At 35.5% G+C, this 25247-nt stretch overlaps 1 protein-coding gene across 2 annotated transcripts in view; it reads left to right on the top strand.

Annotated features, from left to right (window-relative positions):
• Positions 1-25247, top strand: part of DPP10 (dipeptidyl peptidase like 10) — a 689331-nt gene that overhangs the window by 623365 nt on the left and 40719 nt on the right. For both annotated transcript variants that reach the window (XM_037849964.1, XM_037849965.1), the window contains exons 18-21: positions 1809-1907; positions 2014-2083; positions 21712-21906; positions 22541-22595. In XM_037849964.1, the coding sequence (XP_037705892.1) occupies positions 1809-1907; positions 2014-2083; positions 21712-21906; positions 22541-22595 (419 nt within the window). The remainder of the gene's footprint in view (positions 1-1808; positions 1908-2013; positions 2084-21711; positions 21907-22540; positions 22596-25247) is intronic.

The raw sequence follows: 25247 nt of genomic DNA, 5'->3' as shown, positions 1-25247 counted from the left end.
ATTAGCATTCTTCCCACAAAGAAAACTACAGCTCCACTTGGCTTAACTTGTGAATTCTATCAAACACTTATTGAATTAATACTAAAATTATATGAATATTTTAATACGCAAATATTTTCATTCAGAAAATAGAGGCAGAGAAGGGAACATGTGCATTATACAAATTCCAAACCCATATATAGACATTACAAGGATAAAAAAAAATCAAATTTTCACATGAACATAGATGCAAAGATCTTTAGCAAGGTGCTAGCAAGTCAAACCCAGCAATTTATAAGCAGGATTAAACATTATAATCATGTAGAGTTTATCCCAGGAATCCAGGGTTCCTGTAACTCTAAAAATTAAACAATGTAATTTATCATATTACATGGACATCTTGAAGATTTAGAAAAATCTTTTGATAGTTTTGAGAAAAGTTAAAATAACAACAACAACAACATCTCACCAAGATAGGAAAAGAAAATAAATTTTTTAACTTGGTAAGTGGTATCTATGAAAATACTACAGCTAACATCATATTTAATGGTGAAAGACTGAATACTTTGCCCCCTAAAGATGGGCCAAAAGGTAAGAGTACTTGCTTTTACCACATCTATGCAACATTATATTAGATGACTTAGCCAGTGAAATGGGGCAAGAAAATGTATAAAAGAAGTAAAACTCTGTTTTGAAGACATAATTGTGTTCAAAAGATAACTATGACATACACACACAAACGAATATAAATAATATGTGACTTTATCATGGTTACGGGTACAAGTCAATATTCAAAATTCAATTTTCTTTTATAAACTAGCAATGAAAAATGAAAAATGTAGTTTAAAATATTGTTTAAAATAACATTAAAATCATATGTGAACAGGAATAAATCTAATAAAACATGTGCAAAACCCTTAAAATAAAACATCTATGAGGCATCTCTGGGAGAAATTTATAAAGACTTAAATGAGAAAAAAATATGTATTTCATGGATTGGAAGGCTCACTCTCTTTAGTATATAGTCCCTGAAAATGTATCTATAGATTGAATGCAATATCAATAAAAATTTCAGCAAGTTACTGTCACTGGCTTTATTTTTTCAACTCTTTTTTAAAATTTTCTTTATTTCCATTGCTATATTATAAAGTTCATTACTATTTTCTTATGTAGTTTCTAATCTGTTGTTAATCTCATCTGGTTCATTATTTTTGTCTCAGATCTTACAGTTTTTATGTGTTTTTCATCTCTAGTGTTCCAGTTTGCATTACTAGAAATTTATTTTGGCTCCTTTTTATAACTTTCATGGTTCTCCTTAACATGATCATTCTTTATTCTACCTTATTGAGGATATGGAATATGTTATAATCTCTGCTTTAATATCCTTGTCTACTAATTTGTGCCATTTGTGTCATTTCCAAATCTGTTTCTATTTATTAAATTTTGTCCCCATCATGGGTTGTATTTTCCTGTTTCCTCTTTCTTTGCATGTCTGTTAATTATGTATTAGATGCATTATGCATTTCATCCTATTGAGTGCTAAATAATTTTGTATTCCCTTAAGCGGGGTAGTAAAATGATCAGATTTGTATTTTGGAAATATAAATACCAATTCTAGTGTATTAGACCAACTAGGGAAAATTGCACTGGAGTCAGGGAAAGCCTGGTTAAAAAACTGTTATACTAATGCAGGAGAGAAATTATGAGAAATCAGTTGCTAGCACAGTGCCTGCCAAATGGTAACTGCTCAATAAGTGTGTGTTGTATTGCATCGATTCTGAATCATCTAATACCAGTTAGTTATTTACACTTCCCTTTTTGGTTTACAGAATATTTGATATTGGAAAACAATTCTCTGCTGAAGGAAGCTCTCCTGAAGAAGAAGATAGTAAAGTCAGAAATTAAAATGCTTCATATTGATGATTATGGTAAAGTTTTGTGCATGATATATTATTCAAAACCAACTTTCTCTGCATCTTATTGTTATACCTATAAATGACTCCCATCTTTAATATTTTGCTCTTTCTTTAAAAGAACTTCCTTTACAGTTGTCCTTTCCCAAAGATTTTACGGACCGAAACCAGTATGCTCTTCTCTTAATAATGTAAGTATTTTATTTGTTTATGAGATAAAGGAATCTAAATATTTCACCATCTTTCTTATGTCTCATATGACAGCTCTCTGATTAAAAAATAACAGAGGACATCCTACGTGTGTAGTTAGGGGCAGCTGTCCTATGTAAGAATTTCCCCAGAAAACCATCAGTAAACTACATGTTGGGCTGTGTAAATTTTTGTGCCTTCTTGCATCCCAATCAGAAATCAGTGCTAAAGTGGGAATACTGACAATAGATAATTTGGTTTCTGATGTCTGCTTAGCCTTTAGACCAGCCCTGTGCTCTTTATCAGCTGTTTATGCAACATTGAAGAAACAGTTATTTCCAGTGCTGAAGCAGTTGGTTATATTTTTGCCACTCCCATCAATTTTTCTTCCTGGATTCATGGCAGGCAAGAAGCAGTTCCCATGCTTTGGCAACCTTGAACTTGACTTTAGAACTGAATTCATTCATACTTTCTGTGAGACAATATTGTGACTGTGTAGCATTGGGCTCAGAAGCCCCTCATAACTAATGGGCAACTAACTTAATGTTGAATTAGTATTATAGTCCCTAGAGTTGTGTTCCTTTTTAAGAGCCCAGCCAACATATTGATAGTCAGTCCTGAAAGTTGTCTGAAGTTATATACGAAGCCTTAGTAGAAAAAGTAAAGAAAACAAAAACATTAGTCCTCATGACTATGAACGTGTAGAGGTTAAGTTTTCTGCTGTGGAATCAGACTTTCTGGGTTAAAATTCTGGTTTTGCCATTCGCTAACTATATGTCTGTCCTTTTGTGAGTTACTTAACCTCTTATAATTCAACCTCTGTTTTAGGGCTGTTTTATTTTTAAATTAAATGTAATGCATAAAATGCTTTGCACAGTGCCTCATACATATGAGCTTTATTATTATTGTGACAATTCATTATATTTGTGTAGATTGCATTGGTTTTATATAGGTATTTTAATATATAGAAGCAATTTGTGGCTTCATTTTAACAAGTCAATTACTATACAAATAACATAATACTTAATATTTTTCTCACTCCAGCATACATTCCGAAACCTAATGCCTTGGGCTCACTTAGTTTCTTTCTCTTGCTCAGACCTTCCCACCTTAATAGCCAGATGGCTCTGAAAGTTCTTTGGGTCTTCCTGAAGAAGTTCTTACTTGCTTTTACTTAACTTCTCTATCTCTTCTCTTTCACCTGATCCCTTAAATTCCCACTTGAACTATAATTGTGATTTGTTGAAGAAAATATTTGAGGCACTAAAAAGAGACCATAAGGGAAAAAAAAATCCTCAACCTCGTCTTCTCTCTCAGATATATCTCCTTTTGTGGAAAGAAATTGTTCTCTTTATTCACTGAAAGATGATATTTCTCAGGGAAAGGAACCCTACTAGACTATCTTCAGTATGTGCTTACCTTCAAAGTGGGAGATGATGGAAGTGACTCACTTGTACAGGTATGGCTCACTTGTACAGATGGACGTGCAACTTGCACCTCCACTGGCTCCAGGAGGGGGAGGGGAAGGATAGACAAGAAGTACTGGCTCTGTAGCTTTGAGTCAGAGAAGCTAACTGGCTCATCTTGGCATCAGACTTGTGCTTTGGTCTGGTTGATGTTTGGCTTATATGAGGAATATAAAGGCTAACATATGAAGCCAATTTAAGGACTTCTCTTGTTGCGAAGGGTAATTAAGTCTATTTTAGAAACAGGATAGAAGAATAAAGGCTTTGGAGGTTTAAATCTCAGCTCAATATATTGCTTAATTTCTTTAAGCTTCTGTTTCCTTATAAATTGGAGGCAATAGCATGGGAGATATATGTATATTATTGTGTTTGGTAGAGCATAAACACTTGCACATAGTGTTTAATAAATTGTAACCATAATCACAGTCATTATTAGTTGCAGTAGTATTTTAAATATGTAATTTCTCAACATAAACATTTAATATGCAATTTAGCACCCATAAAATTATTTGAAAGACATATACTATTAAAGTGTATAAAATATTGTAGTCATGCCAGTAGTATTTACTTTGCTACATTTTGGTTGATGAAGGAAATAAAGCACATAGCGATTCATTAGTGGTTATTTCCCTTTTTATATGTTGGTTATAGTAAATATTAATTTACTTTATCCAAATTGCTTGGTGTTCAGGATTAGAATCTGAGGAGTTTTGCTAATATTTAATAATTCAGAGTGCAACTTGAAAAAAAATACAGCAAATTTTTTTCTTTTTGAAATGATCTATTGTTTTAAATTGCATTCTCATGCCTAAAATAGTTATGCTTCAAGGAATATATGGGTTAGAATAGCTTAAGTGTAACGTGCTTTTTATTCTGCCTTAAGTTGCTTATATTTTAAAGGAATATATTTTTATCTTAAATTTAAAAAGCTGCTTTCAGTAACAAATACACTTCCCAATTTAAAAAAGAAAAAAAAATAATTTTTTTTCTTATTTTCTAAATGGGCAATTAGACAGTGGGGAATGATATATAGTGTCTATTATTTAAATGAGGCAAAGATATGATTTGGTGATTTTAGCATCACTACTTTATGGCTCTTCCATGTAGAGTACCTGGTACCCTACAGACTATGAGCCATTTCTTCATCTATAGAGATGGGATAAATGCAGAAAATTCTGTGATGAATGTGTGAGGAGATACAAGCTATAACAGGTACCATAGTGGCTGAAAAGAAGACTGGCCTTGAAGGAAGTGGCCTCTGGTGGTTTGAAAACCCTTCTCTGCAAAGTCTCCGTTAGGAATTGCAGAAGACATGGTCTTCTGTAGACCTGTCTATGGTCACATTTTTTGAAACCCAAACCTAACCTCGTGATATCAAAAGTACAAGTGAGTCAATGGGACAGAATATTTAACTGAGACAGAAAACCTAAGAATCACTGTCCCCACAGATGTTTCCCATTGGCCTGGATTTGCTGTGGTCTCTGCGTGGCATGACCCCATTTTCCTGGCCTACTCCCATTCCCCTTGCAGAGCCTTCTTGTCTTTTCCCAGTCTTTCTGTTTAACAAGATAGGAAGTCCTTAAGACCTTAGTAGTTTCATTCCTTCTTTATATCCATTCTACGCACATCTATATCCATTTCAGCATGTATAACTTTGAATTGCTATTTATGTTATTCTTATTTTCTACTCATGTGTATCTAATTTAGTACAATAACAGTTATCAAGTTCCTATGCTGATGGCTGTGTGGAGATTAAAAAAAAAGAAAAAAAAAGGTTACAAGCTTCTTGATGTCTGTAATAGATTTGTTTAACTTATCTCCAAATAGATTTGTTTAACTTATCTCCAAAATCCCTAGCACACATAGAGGAAAGTTATGAAAACTTATTTACTAACTTGTAATTCTCTAATTCTGTGGGAGATATTCTTCAGGTGTAGATATTTATTTAGTAAATATTTATATTCGACTTTAATATGCCTAGGCCTTGGTACAATGCAGTCCAGAAAGGTATACTGTTATTAAAAATTAAAGGATTTTATTTATTATTTTTTAAAATTTTTGCTGTCTCCATGAAGAAACGTAAAGTTGAGCTGGGGAGCTTAATTCTCCTCATTAGTCCGTCTACTTTCTATCACAGTCCAAATCCACATCCTCTTCTACAGCCTTCTATCCAAGAGCTCTCTATATGCCTTAGGCCAAATTGATCATATTGTCAATTTCTTCACATTTTCCTAACTTCTGTAAGGATGTTTTTATATGCTATTTAGGGAATCCCTGACTCTCACTACATTTGGACCAACAATCCTGAAGGAAGCTTTGCAAGTTAGAATTATTTGGAGAAATAATTTGCTAAGTGGCTTATGGAATATTTCAATATCTTAAGAAAATAGAGAGGTTAAAATCTTTATTTTATGCAACCCATAGACCAAACAATGTCTGATTCATTTGTGTGTCCCTCCTATCAACTAGCTTTTGCAATAACAATCACTTAGAAAATATTTGTTGAGGGAATAAGTGAATAATATTCAAATGCCAGATGAACATGGCTAATATTACAGTTTTCCCAGTAAACTATTCTAACTAGGGTGCATTATACATTTTAATGTATATATTCTCATCATTTGATCAATGTTATGCATATTAGAGTCCCATAATTTGATCTGCTTGATGGAAGTGAGCTGTTTGCCAGCTGTTTTTTTCTATAATTAATCTGTTGAATAACAGAATATAAGTAATTGATACATTCACAGTGAGTGCAATCTTTCAGTTACTCTTTTCTACTGTTCAAAATAATTTCATCACCAGTTTCTTATGCACACATTTTCCTTTCAGCATATACAACATGAGATATTGTTTAAAATAGTGAATTGCATCACGCCAGTGGGACCATAGCATCTCCCCTTGATCTTTATCTAAGAGTCCATTTTCTTCGCCAAGCCCTGTGCCAGGCAGACTTCACATCTGGGTGACTCAGATCTATCAACATTTTCTATTCTGCCCCCCTGTTCTTTACTTCCTCTTTCTTAAGTTCTCTTAGTTGCTTTTCTACTCTGCCACTAGGGTGAACTTTGTGAAATTCATACCTAAAAATGTGGTTCTTCTGTCTAAAATCCTCTCGTTATTTGTCATTCAAATTGTTGATATTTTGCATTCCCTAGCAAAGCATACGAAAGTATTCATGATCTGTTTCCTACTTCTCTTTCAATATTCTTATCTTCTTTATAAAAACATTGTCTCATGAATCAGATAAGACTATTTGTACAAATATTAAGGGATTCCAGTGATGACGAAAAGTTACCAGAAGTACAATTTTTTCTATTATAGCACCCACCCCTTAGAAAGTGATTCAGTGCTCAAGGTATACCAGTCTACTTTATTCTGAAAAACAGCAGCTCCTCAATCAGTCCTCTGTGTTTTTTTTTTACACAGTCTGACAGTGCCTTTGGTTTCTTTGTCCAACGAGGACAACTATGCTCTATTTATACTTCAAGATGGACTTCCACATAGTTCTATGCATACCTTTATTGTAATATGTAACCACACTGGATTATACATGTTTGCTCTGCTGTGTTTTCTATTAGATTGTAAACTCCTTGCTGGTAAGAACTCCTTATGTATTGTTTTGCTTTTTCACAGCGACTGGAGCACTGTTGGTAGACTGAATGCATGCATGCACGAATGAATATCTAAACAACTCCATCAACCCAGAGTTTTCCGTTAGGAATGACTTACGTTAAGGCAGGAAAAGAGGGAGAAATATATTCTCTGAGAGTTTATATAGTGTGTATAAATTCAGCTGTTTGGATAAGTCATTTGATTTCTTTGCAGTTTCATTTACTTACCACTTAGTAAAATGTGAGAAGACTTTCTCATTTATCTTAAAACCTTTCTGGATAATGCTGAATATTGATTGGTCTTCGTGCTGTCTTTTCCCTATTCCCCCCTCACATTTTTAATATTGAGCATATTTTCCTAAAAATAATATTTAATTATATCCAGCATTTGTTGAGTGTTTTTGTGCAATAGGCACTATGCTAAAGATGTGTAGATACCATCTTTACTCCTTACAGAAAACATGGAAAGTAAATTTCATTATCCCCATTGTAAGACATGGAAACTAAAATATGTCACATATATTTCCCCCAAGACCGTGAACAGGGCAAAATGAGGATTTGAACCATGTTTTATTTAGTTGATTTTTTTTCTGGCTCAAAACCCCCCGTTCTTTGTGTTACCTCATATTGACAGCCTGCCTACACAGTCCATTGTGTGATCATTATTAGCAGATTATCAAAGAATACTGACATGGATCAGTAGCAGCTTCTTTACAGTCAAACTCTTATGATCATTTATTCTTCCCACTTAACCATTTTCAAGAACCTCTGGAGTGTAACATTTCCACATGCACCATGTTAGTGCTTTGACATGAAATATTGATTTTAGAAATCATGAGTGAGTTCCTAAACATTCCATATGGGAGATCAAATTCTCAGCTCAATCTATTCATAATATTCTGCATTCTAATCAAAATATTAACTTTATGGGAAATCTTTAAATTCTTCCGTTATTTCTTATATTCCTAGACTTTTGAGCAGATCAGATTGACAGAGGTAGGTTTGCTTTATTTCTCAAGAGTAAAAATACGTGTTTCAGAAAACTGCACAAGATTTTTTGATCCTCCTTTTGTCCATGCCAAAAACACACCCATTTTACTCTGTTTCTTTCGAAGATAACACATACTGTCTCCCATGAAAGCAGAAAGAGCTCATACTTGTCTCAAAGACTGATTATTATCACTTTGCCATGTAATGAGGGTCAAAGCTTAAATTTTATGTTTCTGATTTTTCTCATTTTTGTTAATCTTCCTCATTTAAATGGTGGAAAATGTACTCACATTATAATACACAAGAAATGATTAAGAAGGGAAAAGACAGCGGCATTTAATCTAGGTGATGGAAGGGGAGAAGGTGATCATTTCTTTTCTTGAACATATTTAACCTTGTTTTTTCACAATCTGTGGATAATGCATCTTAAATGTCAGAATTCATTTCTTAGTACTATTTAAAGTTGTACAAACCCAAGGTTGATGTATTGAGAAAGTACCAAAGGAAAAATATAAAAATTTACAATGAATGAGCATATAATATGTTAGTTATAATGTTTTATTTGGTATTTCCTTTCAATTGAAAGATTTAGGTATATAAATCATGTAGAAATATATAACATAATTTCTGTGACTTACACAATTACACAGTATTAGCTAGTTGACTCTTAGTACAGGTTTCAGATATGCTTGCTTTGATATGCATAATATGGGTTCATTACCAACTGATATAAATATAAACATAAATATGCGTATAAGTTTATACCATTCATGTTTTTACAAATATTTGGTATTTCAATTATATTATACTAAATGCTATTTAAAACATACACATATATTCTATATTTAAATATATCCTATTGAATATTTTCATAAGAAAAACTTCCTAAATTACTTGGCTTTTAGGTTTGGATCAGCATAAATTGTGTCATAAATACAAGTGTTTATCTGTATTTATTCTTCCTTTTCTGATGAGCTGATTTGTTTCTGAAAACCACGATAGAAGTGAATATTAACTATACTACTAGGTTAACATGACTTTGAAAGATTAAACTTAAGGTACTTAAATATGGTATTTCCTCTTTTGGGTATCCCACAAAACTCCAACTTTAAGCAGCACATCAGTAATTTTATGTTATTCTGGGACTTCTCTTATTTTCTTCCCTTTTAATCTGTTACATAAAAAACATTGTCTCATGAATCACATAAGACTATGTATCATGTAGGTGAAATAAAGAAGAGTTAAGGGATTCCAGTGATGACGAGAAGTTATCAGAAGTACAATTTCTTCTATTATAGCATGATACATACCCTTCCGAGAAATGAGCATAAGCAAAATCACACATGAAATTACAGGGCATCTGGGTAAGAAAAGCAAAAATATTAAACTTTTAAAACAGACTAAACACAACTAAAACAATAAAAGTCCTAATAAAAATACTAGTTCAGGTAAATCTCAAATAGCATCTATATCTAGAATCAGTGAGTCCTTTTAAAACTTAAACTTGGGCAGCTGTGCTTCCTCATTGACAATATTATCTTCCAACCATTTTGAACATTTTTATCAAGCAATTTTTACAAAAATCATGACTTATCAATGGGAAGCTGTCCTCATTAATCTATATCCCTGCAGCAACTACAATCAGAACTCCCAGTTGTTGCCAAAAAGCCTACCATAGAAGAAAATATAATAATTTTGGCTACTAAACCAGCCACAGAGTGGTCCAAACAAAGGCCCTTGGGTTAATTTTCAGCTTTTTTCTTCAGGTCTTAATATGTTAATGCATCCTCTGTAATTTGGGGGAAGCCTGTCCCCAATTTCCTCCAACCATGGGGAAAAGCTGTGCAGAAGCCATGATGATGTCTGCATTATTCCAACATAATTTCCCTCTTTAGCTGTCACATATGAAATTTGTTGTATAAAAGAAACACATGTTGTAGCAGAACATACTGTATCTTTGAGAATTAAAACTATAAAAAGTAGACTACAAATATATGAATATAATATATTTATAAATATATATATTAATTTGTATGGATATTCTTACAAAATATGCCAAGTTGTATAGCATGAAGTTTACAAGACACTTCCGTATACTTTTTTTTTATTTGAGATTGTTCACGTACCATAAAACTATCCAGAGATCCAAAGCGTACAATCAGTTGCCCATAGTACCATCATACAGCTGTGCATCCATCACCACAATTATTTTTTTTTTCAATTTTTAGAACATTTTCATTACTCCAGAAAAGAACTAAAGACAAAAAAAAAAAAGAAACTCCAATCCTCCCACCCTCCCTCCGTTATTGATTCATAGTTTTGGTATAGTACATTTGTTACTGTTGATGAAAGAATGTTAAAATACTACTAACTGTAGTATATAGTTTGCAATAGGTATATATTTTTTTCCTATATACCCCTCTATTATTAACTTATAGTGTCATACATTTGTTCTAGTTCATGAGAGGGATTTCTAATATTTGTATAGTTAATAACGGACATTGTCCACCACAAGATTCACTGTTTTATACATTCCCATCTTTTAACCTCCAGCTTTCCTTCTGGTGACATACATGACTCTGAGCTTACCCTTGCCACCACCTTCACACACCATTCAGCACTGTTAGTTATTTTCACAACGTGCTACCATCACCTCTGTCCATTTCCAAACATTTAAGTTCACCCTAGTTGAACATTCTGCTCATAATAAGCAACCGCTCCCCATTCTTCAGCCTCGTTCTATATCCTGTTAACTTATATTTCATGTCTATGCGTTAACATGTTATAATAAGTTCATACAAGCGAGACCCTGCAATATTTGTCCTTATGTGTCCGTCTTATTTCACTCAATATAGTGCCCTAAAGATTTCTTCATCAACGCATTTTTTAAGACAGTTTTTGTTCACACACCATACATTCTGTCCTAAGTAAACAATAGTTGGTTCCCTGTATACTCACGTGTATATATGTATTCACCACCATCACCACTATCTATATAAGGACATCTGCATTTCTTCCACAAAGGAGGAGGAAGAATCAAAGAAGGCAGAGAGACAAAAGAAAAAGGAAAAAGAGAGAAAAAAAAAAAAGACAGCTAGAGAGCAACAAAAGAAAAGATAACATTAAACTAGTAGAATAAAGAGTCAGACAACATCACCAATGCCAGGAGTCCTATACCCTTCCCCTATGTCCCCCGAATCCCATATGCATTTAGCTTTGGTAGATTGCCTTTGTTATATTAAAGGAAGCATAATACAATGTTTCTGTTAATTATAATCTGTAGTTTGCATTGATTGTATTTTCCTCTCAATCCCACCCTATTTTTAACACCTTGCAATGTTGACATTCATTTGTTCTACCTCATGTAAAAACATATTTGTACCTTTTATTGCAATCATTGAGCATCTAGGTTTCACTGAGTTATACAGTCCCAGTCTTTATATTTCATCTTTCGTTCTGGTGTCCCACATGGTCCTAACCTTCCTGTTTCAGCCATGCTCACAGTCATCTTTCTTCAGTGTATTTACATTGCTGTGCTACTATCTCCAAAAATTGTGTTCCAAACCTCTCACTCTTGTCTTTCCCTTTCTGTCTGCAGTCCTTCCTTTAGTGTTTCGTGTAGAGCAGGTATCTTGTTCACGAACTCTGTCATTGTTTGTCAGAGAATGTTTTAAGCTTTCCCTCTTATTTGAAGGACAGTTTTGCCAGATGTAGGATTCTTGGTGGTGGTTTTTCTCTTTCAGTGTCTTAAATATATCACCCCACTTCCTTCTTGCCTCCAAGGTTTCTATTGAGAAATCTGCACATAGTCTTATCAAGCTTCCTTTGTATGTGATGGATTGCTTTTCTCTTGATGCTTTCAGGTTTCTCTCTTTGTCTTTGACGTTTGATAATCTGATTATTATGTGTCTTGGCATAGGCCTATTCAGATCTATTCTGTTTGGGGTATGCTGTGCTTCTTGGATCCGTAATTTTATGTCTTTCATAAGAGATGGGAAATTTTCATTGATCATTTCCTCTATTATTGCTTCTGTCCCTTTTCCCTTCTCTTTTTCTTCTGGGATACCAGTGACACATACATGTCTGCGTTTCATTTTGTCCTTAAGTTGCCAGAGACATTGCTCATATTTTTCCATTCTTTTCTCTATCTGTTCTTTTGTGTGTAGACTTTCAGGTGCCTTGTTCTCCAGTTCTTGAGTGTTTTCTTCTGCCTCTTGAGATCTGCTGTTGTATGTTTCCATTGTATCTTTCATCTCTTGTGTTATGCCTTTCATTTCCATAGATTCTGCCAGTTGTTTTTTTGAACTTTAAGTTCTACCTTATGTACACCCAGTGTTTTCATTATATGCTTCATCTCTTTTGCCATATCTTTCTTAAACTTTTTGAATTGATTTAGTATTAGTTGTTTAAATTCCTATATCTCAGTTGAAGTGTAAGTTTCTTCCTTTGACTGGGCCATAATTTCATTTTTCTTAGTGTAGGTTGTAATTTTCTATTGTCTGGGCATCTGATTTCCTTGGTCACCACAATCAGGTTTTTCCAGACCAGAATGGGCTCATGTCTCAGAAGGAGGCAATAGTATCACGTCTCCCTGAGGGTGTGTCTTAGAAGATTGGTACACCCTATGAGGCCTCAAGTCACTTTTCTGTCCAGCAGGTGGTGCGTGTCAGCCTGTAGCTACAGACTGGTATAAGGAGGTGTGGTCTGGGGCTGTTTTCCCCCAGGCTCTGGGCTCTGGTTCTGAATGGAAGGTGGGTAGTAGAGCTTGGCACCACCTTCTTCCTCTTAGGGAAAATACACCCCCTAGGGAGAGAGAGGTCATTTACATTTGAATAGTCTCTCTGCCCATGCTATCTCCACCCTTGTCTGGGTCACAGTGCTAGGAACTGAAAATGGCTTAGGCTTTCTCCACTGAGACGAAAAAGGGACAGAAAGCCTCCTTTAGGGCCAGACTGCATCCACCCTCTGGCTCTCCAAGGTCAGTCATCACCAAAAGCCTCAGTCTGCTTGTTGGGGATTCATATCTTGTATTGAGCAGTCCACCTCTGTTAATTAAAACCCCAGTTGGAGCTCAGCTGAACTATATTCACTTGTTGGGAGAGTCCTGCTCCCTAGCACTGCAAGGCTTTGCAGTTCGGGCCATGGGGGTAGGGGACTCTCAGCTCAGGTCCACAGTTTTTACTTACAGATTTTATGCTGCAATCTTGGGCATTCCTCCCAATTCAGGTTGGTGTATGATGAGTGGACAGTCACGTTGGTCCACCCATAGTTATTCCAGATTACTTACTAGTTGTTTCTGGTTGTTTATTAGTTGTCCAGGGGGACAAACTAGCTTCCACTTCTCTCTATGCCACCATCTTCTCCCATATACTGTTGTTGTTTTTTTTTAACTTTTAACTTTTTTTTCACAGTTACAAACACAGGATCAGAAGTGGTAAGTGATGTAGCAATGTGAAAATTTGGCAGAAAAGTACATTTTCAGGCTTTCATTATTTTCCCCTAAGACATTTTAAAGATAAAGACATTCAAAAGATGTAGTGTAAATTTAGAAAAAGGCCCAGAGTTAGAACTCCGTTGAAAATAAAAGAGCCTTTGCACACCTTAAATTCCTAATCCTTTTCCCTGCTATGAATCCCATTTTCCTTTTGCTTTGAGGATATAACCATAAGGCAAAGATACTAAATGAATATTATGCTAAGGTCAACTCTTGCAATTTTATTCTCTCAAAGAACCAGGGTTATTTATTTATGTATAATTAATAGTTTATTTACTTCTGTGCCTGGGTTTACTGAACTGTAAAATGGTTCTACCCATTGTCCCTGCCTATAGTTAGCACTATAATTATTATTCCTCATCAATAATCACACACAAAGTAAACCAACATTAGAATTTGCCTCTGTTTATACACAGATATTTTCCAGTGTATAAATTGATTTCTAGAACCCAGTAAAAGGTTCTAAAGTCATAGAAAAAGTAATGTATAACCACCATGCATCCTTGATGCCATGATTATCTACCTAGGAAGAACTGCAAGTGCAAAGTTTACATAAAATTGGTATCCACCTCCGTATTGTAAGTGCCTTACAATCCCTGATATATATCCATGTTTTGCATGCCTCAATAATATTACAGTCATACCATTTCCATACTGAATTATACTCTCCAAAAGAAAAAATGGAGAAATCTGAGATTGTTGTGGAGAGTTGCACCTCTTTCTTTTTATAGGTACAGATATATTTTTCTATTATATAGAATACTCCCACTCATTAAGACAGCATGTAGAATATTTTCATTATCACATCTAAAGCAGACTTGCCATATAAGAGATTTGCATAACAGTTATATATATGTAATGAATAGGGTAGATTCTACTGTTCTTGGTCTGTTTTAAAAATATGCTAAGCTTTCTTTTGGCACCAAGTGATTTAGCTTGACCCTCTCTAAAGGCAAGAGAATGGCTCAAATGCAGTCCTAGCTGTGTGATGACAAAGCTATTCCCATTAACTGGAAGTAAAGATCACCAAATTCTTTTCCCTTTCTATTTTCTTACCCACTCTGCTAGAAATTATCCCAAATCAAAACTGGCCAAGGACAAAAATTAATGAAGTAAGACTTTGACAGCAGAGATTATTGGGAGATTGGAGCTTTCTCCCATTTTACCGAACAATTTCTGTCTGGAATACGTCCCCAAGGCCCTTTACTGTTGGTTCTGTTCTGATATTTTCGTGTGCTAAGATGTTTATCCCGAGGTTAATTTTGCGTGGATAATATTAGCAGTCCATTTTTTAGTTTTATAGCTGGCTCATTAATATCCAGGCTGTTCAGTGTTTAAACCTGTGTCCTGATAAGCTTTTCATTTTTTGGTTTCCTATTACAATATAAATAATTTGATTAAAGAGCTGGATTCAGCTCTTTCTTCACTGCTCTCATGATAGTCATCATGCCGTCTTTGCATCAGGCTAAGGAGCCACCCTATGGCTTCCATTCAAGAGAAACCAAAAAGCAAAAATAGGGTAGAATTCCCTTCAGGACAATGATGAGTGTCTTTAGTAGACAGCAAATGATGGAGTTATTCTATTAACAACAGAAGGAGGGAAAGGAGGGTAAGTGGGAGGAGGGATAAGGGAAAGAGAGGAAAAAGTTTCAGTTTTATTAATGCAAAAGGCCCTGCCACACTCCAAGTCCCAAATTTCTGATCAAGAAAAACATTAAATTTATTGTCTGAGCAGTTTTCTAAATGTAAAGAAAACTTACTGGAGTAAAAAAATAATGCCTCAAGAAGGAGGAGGAGGAAGAAGCGAGGAAGAAGAAGCTGACTTCATTTTTATGTCACAAGTTCTGTGGTCCAGAAAGATATATTAGGGTAGGACTCGCTGTCTTTGATGTTGCCAAAGTACACATCTGTGGAAGAAGGAAAAGAAAGATCTCAAACATTTAATGACACACAAAATTTCACTCACATACTAAAACACACATGAAAATGTGAGAAGAAATCTAGTACACATGCAGGCACACACACAAACACACATGTATACATCTTTTCATTTAAAAATAACGGAAAGGCATACCCACTGTGAAAAGTAGGACATTTGTAATGCAAGTGATTATTCATTCGTTTACACTAAGCCAAACAAGGAAAATTTGACTACCACCAAAAACCAAACCACACCCACAGACACACACAAGCACACAGACACCACATGGTAAACTTGAGTTTTCAGAGATTGGCTTCAATGAGTCATAAAAGTGGCCTAACTTGGCATTTTTTCAGGCTCTTGTGGAGTCAAAACCAACAACACAAATGGTCCTAAAATGTACTGAATTGCCCTGTATGAGAAAGATAAATGGAAATACAAAAGAATTTTTCCTTTAAAATCAAGCTATAACTGAGTTTAGAAGCACTATGGATTTTAGCGATTTGTAAAAAAAAAGGAAGGCAACAACCCATAACCCAAGATGCTTTGAGCACATGAATGACAGACTGGCAAAACTTACAGGCATTCATTCAATAGCTCTACTTTGAGCATCATATACATGTCAAAAAGACAAATTAAAAATGTTTATTTTCCGTTGGTATAGTTACTGCTTACTAATTTTGATGCAGGTCTGGAAAGATCTGGATATGTAATGTATAAATTATTTTAGGTATAATTCTATAATAGTTCATACACAAAATGAGCTTTAAGAATTATGTGTATTTGTGTAAATACATAGAGTAGAGATCAAGAAAATGTTGCTGACAATCTCCCTTCCATGAGAAACCCTGTTATTGTATAAGGGCATAGAAATTATTAGTGTAGAGTTACCTAGGAATGGCCAAATCGTGGAACTCTGTTTGTATGACAAGAATGGAAGGTACAGCACCAAGTCCCAAAGCATTAGCAAGAAATAGGTTGATAATATTGAACTCTAATCACAAAGCATGCCTTTCACTAACAATTTACACATGTTATTTTCTTTAATCCTTGCATAACTCTACTAGGTGGGCATGTTTATTATCATATCTCATACCAAAGATGAAAAAAACTGAGGCTTAGGGAAGGGAAGTCACTTGTCTAAAAGCAACTGGGCTCAACTCAGTTTGGTCTGATTGCCATTTCACCTGTACCTTTTTCACAGTAACATTTGACCTCCCTCTGAGAACCAGGCCACTAGTGCAGGCAATCTTTCTAAAATGTTTGACCTAGACAAGATCTATGAATACAAATATTTTAATGCAAGTGTGTGGAGATTAATACAATTTGAGATATTAATATGTATTGTGTTACCAGGATATGATATGTATTACCAGGTAGCCTCATCATAATTACCATCACAAACAATGTCTTAGGAACTGGAAGGTAGCCTCTGAATGAGGCGTCAGTAACCTTGACCATATCAAATACTTCCCTAATTATGACTCAGACAGAAAGGAATTCAACCAAAAATTATATTATGAGCAAACCATGTGTCAAAATACTGAAGATTATATTAGTAGCCTTTCTAATAGAAGATAGGAATATGTGTAAGAAATATGGGGAGAAATAATGTTATTCCTCATACAGTGGAGCAGATAGATGAGAAAACTTATTTTGCCATTCTGCATATAGGACAGTCGATCCATGCAAAGAAATCTAAGTATAATAAAGATAAAGAATTGGCTCAAAAGACCCTTAACCATTGTATGTATCTGAATGTATGCACGTGTGTGTGTGTGTGAACGAGGGAAAATTTCATTATAATTTAATTGTATATATGCTGCAACTAAACCATCATTGACTGAATTTCTATTCAGAATTTTTATTCAGATTAAGACCCTGTAAATATTGGTTAAAGCTACTGTCCTATGTAAAATTAATGTCCTATTGTGAAATGAATCTTCTCCTAAAGAACAAAATCAGAAGCACTGACATGTAATTTTTCTTAAGCATTTACTGTGATAAGGTTCTTTGCAGAATTATCTTCCTTTCCCTTAACTATCTCCTCCATTCTTGTCCTATCCCTGCCTTTCACATACACGCCTTTTAAGTTCAAGCCAGCTACAATGAAATTGCAAAACCTGGTTCTCAATGATTCTAGCTCTCAGCTAGGCCCCCATGAATTGAAGTCTACCTATAGTAGGCCTAGTAACAGTAAAGAATAGAGATGATTGTCTATGTGCCTTCCTTTCATTCCCCCAAGAGACACAGAAATGCAGCTGTCAGTTTTGAAATTCTATAATGCAATAGGACATTTATGGAAAGGACTCTTCTAATACTCTTCCTTCCTTCTATTATAACCCAAATTTTACTGATAAAGACAATTGCTTTAAAAAAAAACCGTACTGTGCTAATGATTTGTGCTTTAACCATTTACCACCTGTTGTCGATTAACAAGAAAATGAATAATAATTGAAAAGCATATAAGTGTTTATGGTTAACTCAGCAGATCATCAGTAGAGCCAGGACCAAAACCTTTATCTTTTTAATATAAACTCAATGCCTTTTACATGAATTTAAATGGCACTTGGTAAACCTGACCAAGTATGTAATCTGAACTAGCTTCTTCACTTAATTCAGCTTCGATATAGATGCTATGTCATAAACAGGTGACTTGTTCTGTCATTTTAAAGATCTGTTGGATATTGCTTATTTTATTGATATTTCTTTTTATATTTTATTTTATGCACAAATTTTGAACTCATCCATAGGGACACATTTGGTGTGGAAGGAAATGAAATAGATGGAGAGTCTGCCCTCTAAGACCTTAATTTCTAAGAGAAGTTTACAGTCTTAATTTGATTCTTCTGTCTATGCTAGAAATAGACAAGTTTCAAATAGCTGTGACCTTTCCACTTAGAACAGATGGAATTGTTCTTTTCATCACAACTTTCAAAAAAAAATGCTACGTCCCCCCACTCAACCTTGAAACATCATCCTAATTATGGGTGCCCAGAGATTTCTAAGACAGAGAGAGGAAAGTAAAATAGTGCAGTAAGAAAGATGAGGAGGGAAATCCATGGAAAAACAAAACAGATCCAAATCAGTAGCAGCTGCCCCATTCTGTATGGCCAATATGTGAACAGTAGTGATACCCGTTAATTATAATGTCCATGATTTGGTTGCCTAAGGCCTTCCCTACCAGCAAGCATCTTGTTGTCTTTACCTCCTGAGTCAGTAGCAATTGTTTGGCTTTATTAGCAAAGCAGGTTCAGCATTTTTGCTCAACACATTATGAACAATGAATCTTAACCACACTCCTGCAAGATTCTGGCTTGTTCCTTTTAATTGCAATGCCTAGCATCACAGCCCATATTATATGATAAGTCACCATGAAATCATACACCAAAAAAGAAAGAACAATGCTTCTAAATAGACAAAGGAATGTGTCTAAAGTAATTGGCTGATAATGCATTGTTATCATTTTGTGTTTCAACATTAAAACCTTGCAAAGGCAAGAAGACAATGAAAGTTTAAAAATTTGCAATTTTGGAAAAGAGTGAAATTTTGTTTTCCCCTAGGTGTTGCAAGCATGAGTAAAGGATTGAAGTTTATTGTTTGAAAAATGTGCAACATTTGACCAATCACAAGTTTGAAAAATGTGCTTTATTTTAAACTGTTTTCTAAAATAATTTATTTGCCTGCAATGAAATGTCTGTGACATTTATATTTTGTCTAAAATTAACTGTGAACTGCTGAAATACCTGTGAACAATGCAGTGGGTCAAATGTAAATTGGAAAATTGTATCTTCCAAATTAACAACCATTTTCGAACATTACTTTAGAGCTGTTGCTAGAGTTTCAAGTTGGATAGCTCTGCCTTAAAAACTAGCATCACTCCACTAATCATCCCCAAATGACGGTTGAATTAATTTTTTATAGTCATGGAAGTCTTCTGATATCATTGGTCCATCCAGAAAATGGCAATCCCATTGTCATAATAGCTCACTCAACATGCATATCTTTATCCACAGATATTGTCTAGTCTAATTTCTGCACAGTTAGCTAAAATGTATAGTTCTCTGTTTTGAACTGTAAGAAAGTACACTCAATATAAGAAATGATGACTTCAAACAAATTAGGAATAACAGTTTTATTGTTCCATACTAACGGTTTTACACTTGATTATATTTCATAAAGCATTTTCAAATATACCATGGCATTTAATGCTCACAAATTCCCTCTGGGGTAGCATTATCTTATCATCTCTAAAGATAAAGAAACTGAGACTCAGAGTCTTAGTATGTGGCCTACGTTCAGAGTAAAGTTGGGATTCAGAGTGGTCTTTTAACTCACAGCTTTGTATCACAAATTGAAGTTAATTCTTAGTACCTCATACTCTTAAGAATCCTGTTTTGCTTTACAGTCTACAATAACGCCACATGCTTCAAAATATGTCTTTATGCTAACTCAAGTCTTTTAAAAGTCTTTCCATTCTTTCCACTGCATCCGTTTTCTCTGAAAGTATTTCTTGTACAACTAGCATTTGCTATACTGGGAACATGTACTGGGAACTTTGCTAGGCGTGATGATTCAAGCTGGTTCTGAAACATTAGACTAGTTATATCAGTGCTAACTAGGGAAATGGAAAAAACACCAATTCCAGACTTACTTCTAAATCAGTCAATCTGACTTCTAGGTCAGAGTGTATGGACATATATAGTAATCAATTTTCCTTTATTTTGATCAAGAGCTAAGTTTGGAAGCATTGGAGAAGGACAAGACACATCTAGATTTGGATCTCAGAGCCACCACTACCTGTGGGAGGGGATTGGATTGGCATGAATAAATAACTCCCAATACAATTTCTTTATTTACAATGGAAGAATAACAATGTATATAATAAGATGGTCCCCCAAAGTTCATATTTTTTTGGGTAGCATTGAGCAAATGAGATAATGGACTGTAAGTGCTTAGATTACAGAAAGGATGCAATAAATTGTAGTTGTACAATGTTTACTTTTCCTTATTCCCTACTTCCAACTTCACCCAGTACACCCAGTTCACACAACCCCCATATCTGTCCAGTGCCATTTGCCGTCCAGTGATTCAAATCACTAGGCAGATACGATAAGCCTGTTAATGAGGATTAGTTTAGAGTATTGCCGCCTCTGAGTTACATACTTGTTTAAGTATGAAGGCGGGAGAGTTGGTGTTTTTACTTTGAAGAGGGAGTAAGGTAGGGGTTTTTGGTCTGTATCCCAAATAACAATGGATGTGTTTTCATATTTAGATGTTTTAATACCATTCAAGCCCACCAACTGGAAAGCTGCATGTTGGAAATATACCTAGGTTTGGATGTAGTTATCTGGTCTGCTTTTTTTTTCTCCTTTTCTGTAGTCTAGAAAATAAAATAATAAATCCCATTCTAATCTGAGATTTTAAAATTTTATTGCCTTTTTGCTCCTAGAAGGAATGTTAATGCTTTGTAATTTGTGTGTCCTTCTTTACTTCTAGCTTTTAAGTTTTTCAAAAATATATGCCCCTGCTTTCTTTTCTGCTGTCAAGTTTTCATGATGAAATAGAATTTTTCTTACTGTGTGCTTAAATTCTTGTTAGGAGAATCTCCCCACCCCCAAAAAAATACAATTCAGGAAATATAAATGCAATAATTTTTTTGAGCCTGACATTCTTTAAGGTTGTATACTTGCTGTTAAATTATCGTCAAGCCTCTATATTTGTTTCTACTTTCTATCAGACCGTTTGGCCTCTGTATACCAATTGAAAGACATTTTTAAAACACACTGTCAGGAAGAAATCTGATAAAAATAGGCCTGTCAACTTGAGGATCATCCTTTAGAAACATCTTTGGAAAGTGTATTTATTTTCCTTCATTTTTCTTCTTTGCAAAAATGAATTAAATGCATCTCTCCTGATGAATCTTAAATCATTTATATTTTCACTTTATTCAGAGAACTTTTCATTTAAAATTTCACAAAATAAAATAGCATTTACCCCTTCAAGTTTATCATTAAGAAGTGATAGAAAGTTTAAAAGCCAACACCGTTCTTTCCCATCACCTTTGTTAACTAACTCTGAAAGCTAAAATATCTATCCAAATGTTAGTTGCTCTTGTTTTGGTTCAATGTGTTGATGTTTATAGGGATGAAGAACCAGGAGGCCAGCTGGTTACAGATCAGTTCCACATTGACTGGGATTCAGTACTTGTTGACTCAGATAACGTAATCATAGCACGATTCGATGGCAGAGGAAGTGGATTCCAGGGCCTGAAAATTTTGCAAGAGATTCATCGAAGACTAGGTTCAGTGGAAGTAAAGGATCAAATAGCAGCTGTGAAGTAAGTGGGTGCACATTTTCCTATTGTTTTTCCATAGTGACAAAATCTAGATATACAATGTGTAATACCACTAACCCTGACTCCACTATTTCTATTTAGGTGATTGGACAATTTTCCATGTCAATTATGTAGCTTATTGCATTTTTTCATGTACCTATCAGCCTTCGCATCATAATGAAAGTATGGAGAGACCTTAAGTACATCACTATGCTGTTTGTTTAAAATAATCCGTAATGTCTATTGATACAACTTAAATTTCCCCAGCTAATTACAAACGTTAAGCTGGCACAGACACCATCACCATGCGATATAAGAGTGACCTGATAAAGCTAGTAGGTTCTTTAACACGGTGCATAGAAATCAGGTGGGAGCTTATTAAAATTTAGATGCTAATTCAATAGGTCTGGAGTAGGGCTCAAGATTCTGCATGTCTGATAAGCTCCCAGATGATACCAGAGATACTGGATCATCACTTTGAGTTGCAAGATTTTGGAATGTACGGCCCTTCCACATGAATAAAGCTGCAGGCAGTAAAAGTATTTCTAATCATTGACTTCCATCTTTTGTGCCAAGAATGAATTTCCATGTATATTTCATTCAAGATGATATAATTTTTTTTTCTTTTTCATTGCAGATTTTTACTGAAACAGCCATATATTGACTCCAAAAGATTAAGTATTTTTGGAAAGGTACATAGTAAGAAAGTTGAATATATATATATGTGCGTAGTGTGTGTTTGTGTGTAAGTATACATACGTAATTACTTTCTTCATTTTGCTACAATTTCTCTATTATCCTTTAAAATGTAAAATTTTAGTTGATATTATATAGATTTGATTACTTATTAATTCAGCAACTATTGATTATCTAATTGGTGCTAGGGGCTGGGAACAGACAAGGACTTGTTTTTATGATGCTTATCTTCTAGTGAGAGGAAACAGATAGTAAACAAATAATGGAAAAGATAGTTTCATAAAATATTAAGTCATTTAAAGAAAATAAAAAGAAAATGATGGATAAAAGGTAACTAGAGAGAGAAAAACAATGTTGTTAAATTGTGTTGCCAAGTTAAGGCCCTTCTGATGAGGGGATATTTAATCTACCAAGTTACCAAGTTAACCATACTTACCAAGCTCTTGAGTCCAGGTGACATACACAGAAGGAACCGCATGTACCACAGCTTTAAGGAAGGCTGATCTTAGCTTAGAAGCAGAAAGATGGCCAATGTGCATAATTATATCTCCTGTGTTCTCTGCAAAATATTTACTTCTCATTGCAGAACTGCTGTCAGGTTCTATATCATTTTCACAGTAGGTGTCCTAGTTTGCTAATGCTGCAGAATGCAAAACACCAGAGATGGATTGGCTTTTATAAAATGGGGATTTATTTCGCTACACAGTTACAGTCTTAAGGCCACAAAGCGTCCAAGGCAACACATCAGCAATCGGGTACCCTCACTAGAGGATGGCCAGTGGCCTCCGGAAAACCTCTGTTAGCTAGGAAGGCAGCTGGCATCTGCTCCAAAGCTCCGGCCTCAAAACGGCTTTCTCCCAGGACGTTCCTTTCTAGCAAGCTTGCTTCTCTTCAAAACATCACTCCCAGCTGCACTCCTTCAGTCTCTTTGAGTCAGCATGTTTTATATGGCTCCACTGATCAAGGCCCACCCTGAATGGGTGGGGTCACACCTCCATGGGAGTATCCCACCAAAGTCACCACCCACAGCTGGGTGGGGCACATTCCAAGCAAATCTAACCAGCACCAAAAGTCTGTCCCACAAGACTACATCAAAGATAATGGCGTTTGGGGGACAAAATACATTCAAACCAGCACATTCCACCCCCTGGACCCCAAAATGACATTATCTTTCCAAATACAAAATACATTCATTTCATCACAATATCACAAAAACTTAAACCATTTCAGTAACAAAAGTTAAGTACAAAATCCCATCAAAATCAAATATAGGCGTGGTCAGTCCTAAGGCATACTTTTCCTTTAGCTTGGATCTGTGGACTTAGAACAAGTTATATGCTTCCAATACACAAAGGAGGGACATTCATAGGATAAACATTTCCATTGCCATAAGGAGAAACAGTAAGGAAAACAGGGTTAACAGGACCAAAACAGTTCCTAAAACCTGCAGGACAAACTCCATTAGATTTCAAAGTCAGACAGTCATTAACAAAACAATGTTGCATCCTTGGGGCTTGAGAGAGCGGGAGCCTAACCCTTCCCAAGGGCCTTTTTGGCAGCTGTTTCTTCTCCAAACGCTTGGGTGAGTGCTCCAACATTTCCACACATTGGGGAGACCACCTTCTCGGTTCCACCCTCCTCAAACCTCGGGGCAGCTCCCGGATTCCCTTCCATCTCCGGGGCACACACTCAACCCCTTCAGAACAGTGGGGTGGCAGCCAGGCTCTCCTCAATTCCCTGGAAATGTGCTCCACCCTCTTTGGGACCTGAGGTGGCAAAACTCTTCCAGAGCATCGAGGCGGAAGGCCCGCCCTCGACCTCCAGGGCAAACTCACCCTTTCCATGCGTGTGGGCTGCTCTGCTCTCCCAGCCCTAAACCTCTTGACTCCAGACCTCAACCTCCATGGCTCTGTCTTTGAAGAGATTTTTCCTTTAATTTTTTCCTTGTCTGACTCCTCCAGTCCAGACCAGCAATGGCTCTGTCTATAAAGATCTCGCAAAAATTCTGTTGGCTTAGCATGAAGCATGCAGGGGCCAAAGCCATCAGACAATAGGACTTTCCACAAATCCTTTCTGGATAATTCCATCTCCAATCCTGGCTTGTACTGAAATGGTGGCTGGGTTCTATGTTTGGTTACATCCTCACATTGGGCTGTAGCTTCTGGGATTCCACCCCCTGGAAGCTCGTAATTTTCCAAGCCATCAGCTTCTGGTTTCTTGGAACCCAAGAGTTCAGTTCTAAGTTTATCTCTCTCTGCTCGCATTTTACTATAAGCTGCAAGGAGAAGCCAGGATACGTCCTCCACACATAGTCTGGAGATCTCCTCAGCTAAGTATTCCAGGTTGTTGCTTCCAGATTCTTCCTTCCATCTGACACCAGGACTCAATTTTGCCAAATTCTGTGCCACTTTAAAACAAGGATCACCTTTCTTCCAGTTTGCAACAACACATTCATCATTTCTGTTCAAGGCCTCATCAGAAGTATCTTTAGAGTCCATATTTCCACAAACAGTCTCTTTAAAGCAGTTTTGGCCTTTTCTATCAAGCTCCTCACAACTCTTCCAGAAACTCCCCATTATCCATTTAAAAAGCCGCTCCAACATGTTTGGTATTTGCAAACTCAGCAGCAAAAAGCACCCCACTTCTGG

The sequence above is a fragment of the Choloepus didactylus genome, chromosome 9 (genome assembly GCF_015220235.1).
Source record: "Choloepus didactylus isolate mChoDid1 chromosome 9, mChoDid1.pri, whole genome shotgun sequence".
NCBI lineage: Eukaryota > Metazoa > Chordata > Mammalia > Pilosa > Megalonychidae > Choloepus > Choloepus didactylus.
The sequence above is the reverse complement of the archived record's forward strand: the minus strand, read 5'-3'. Positions and strand labels throughout refer to the sequence as shown.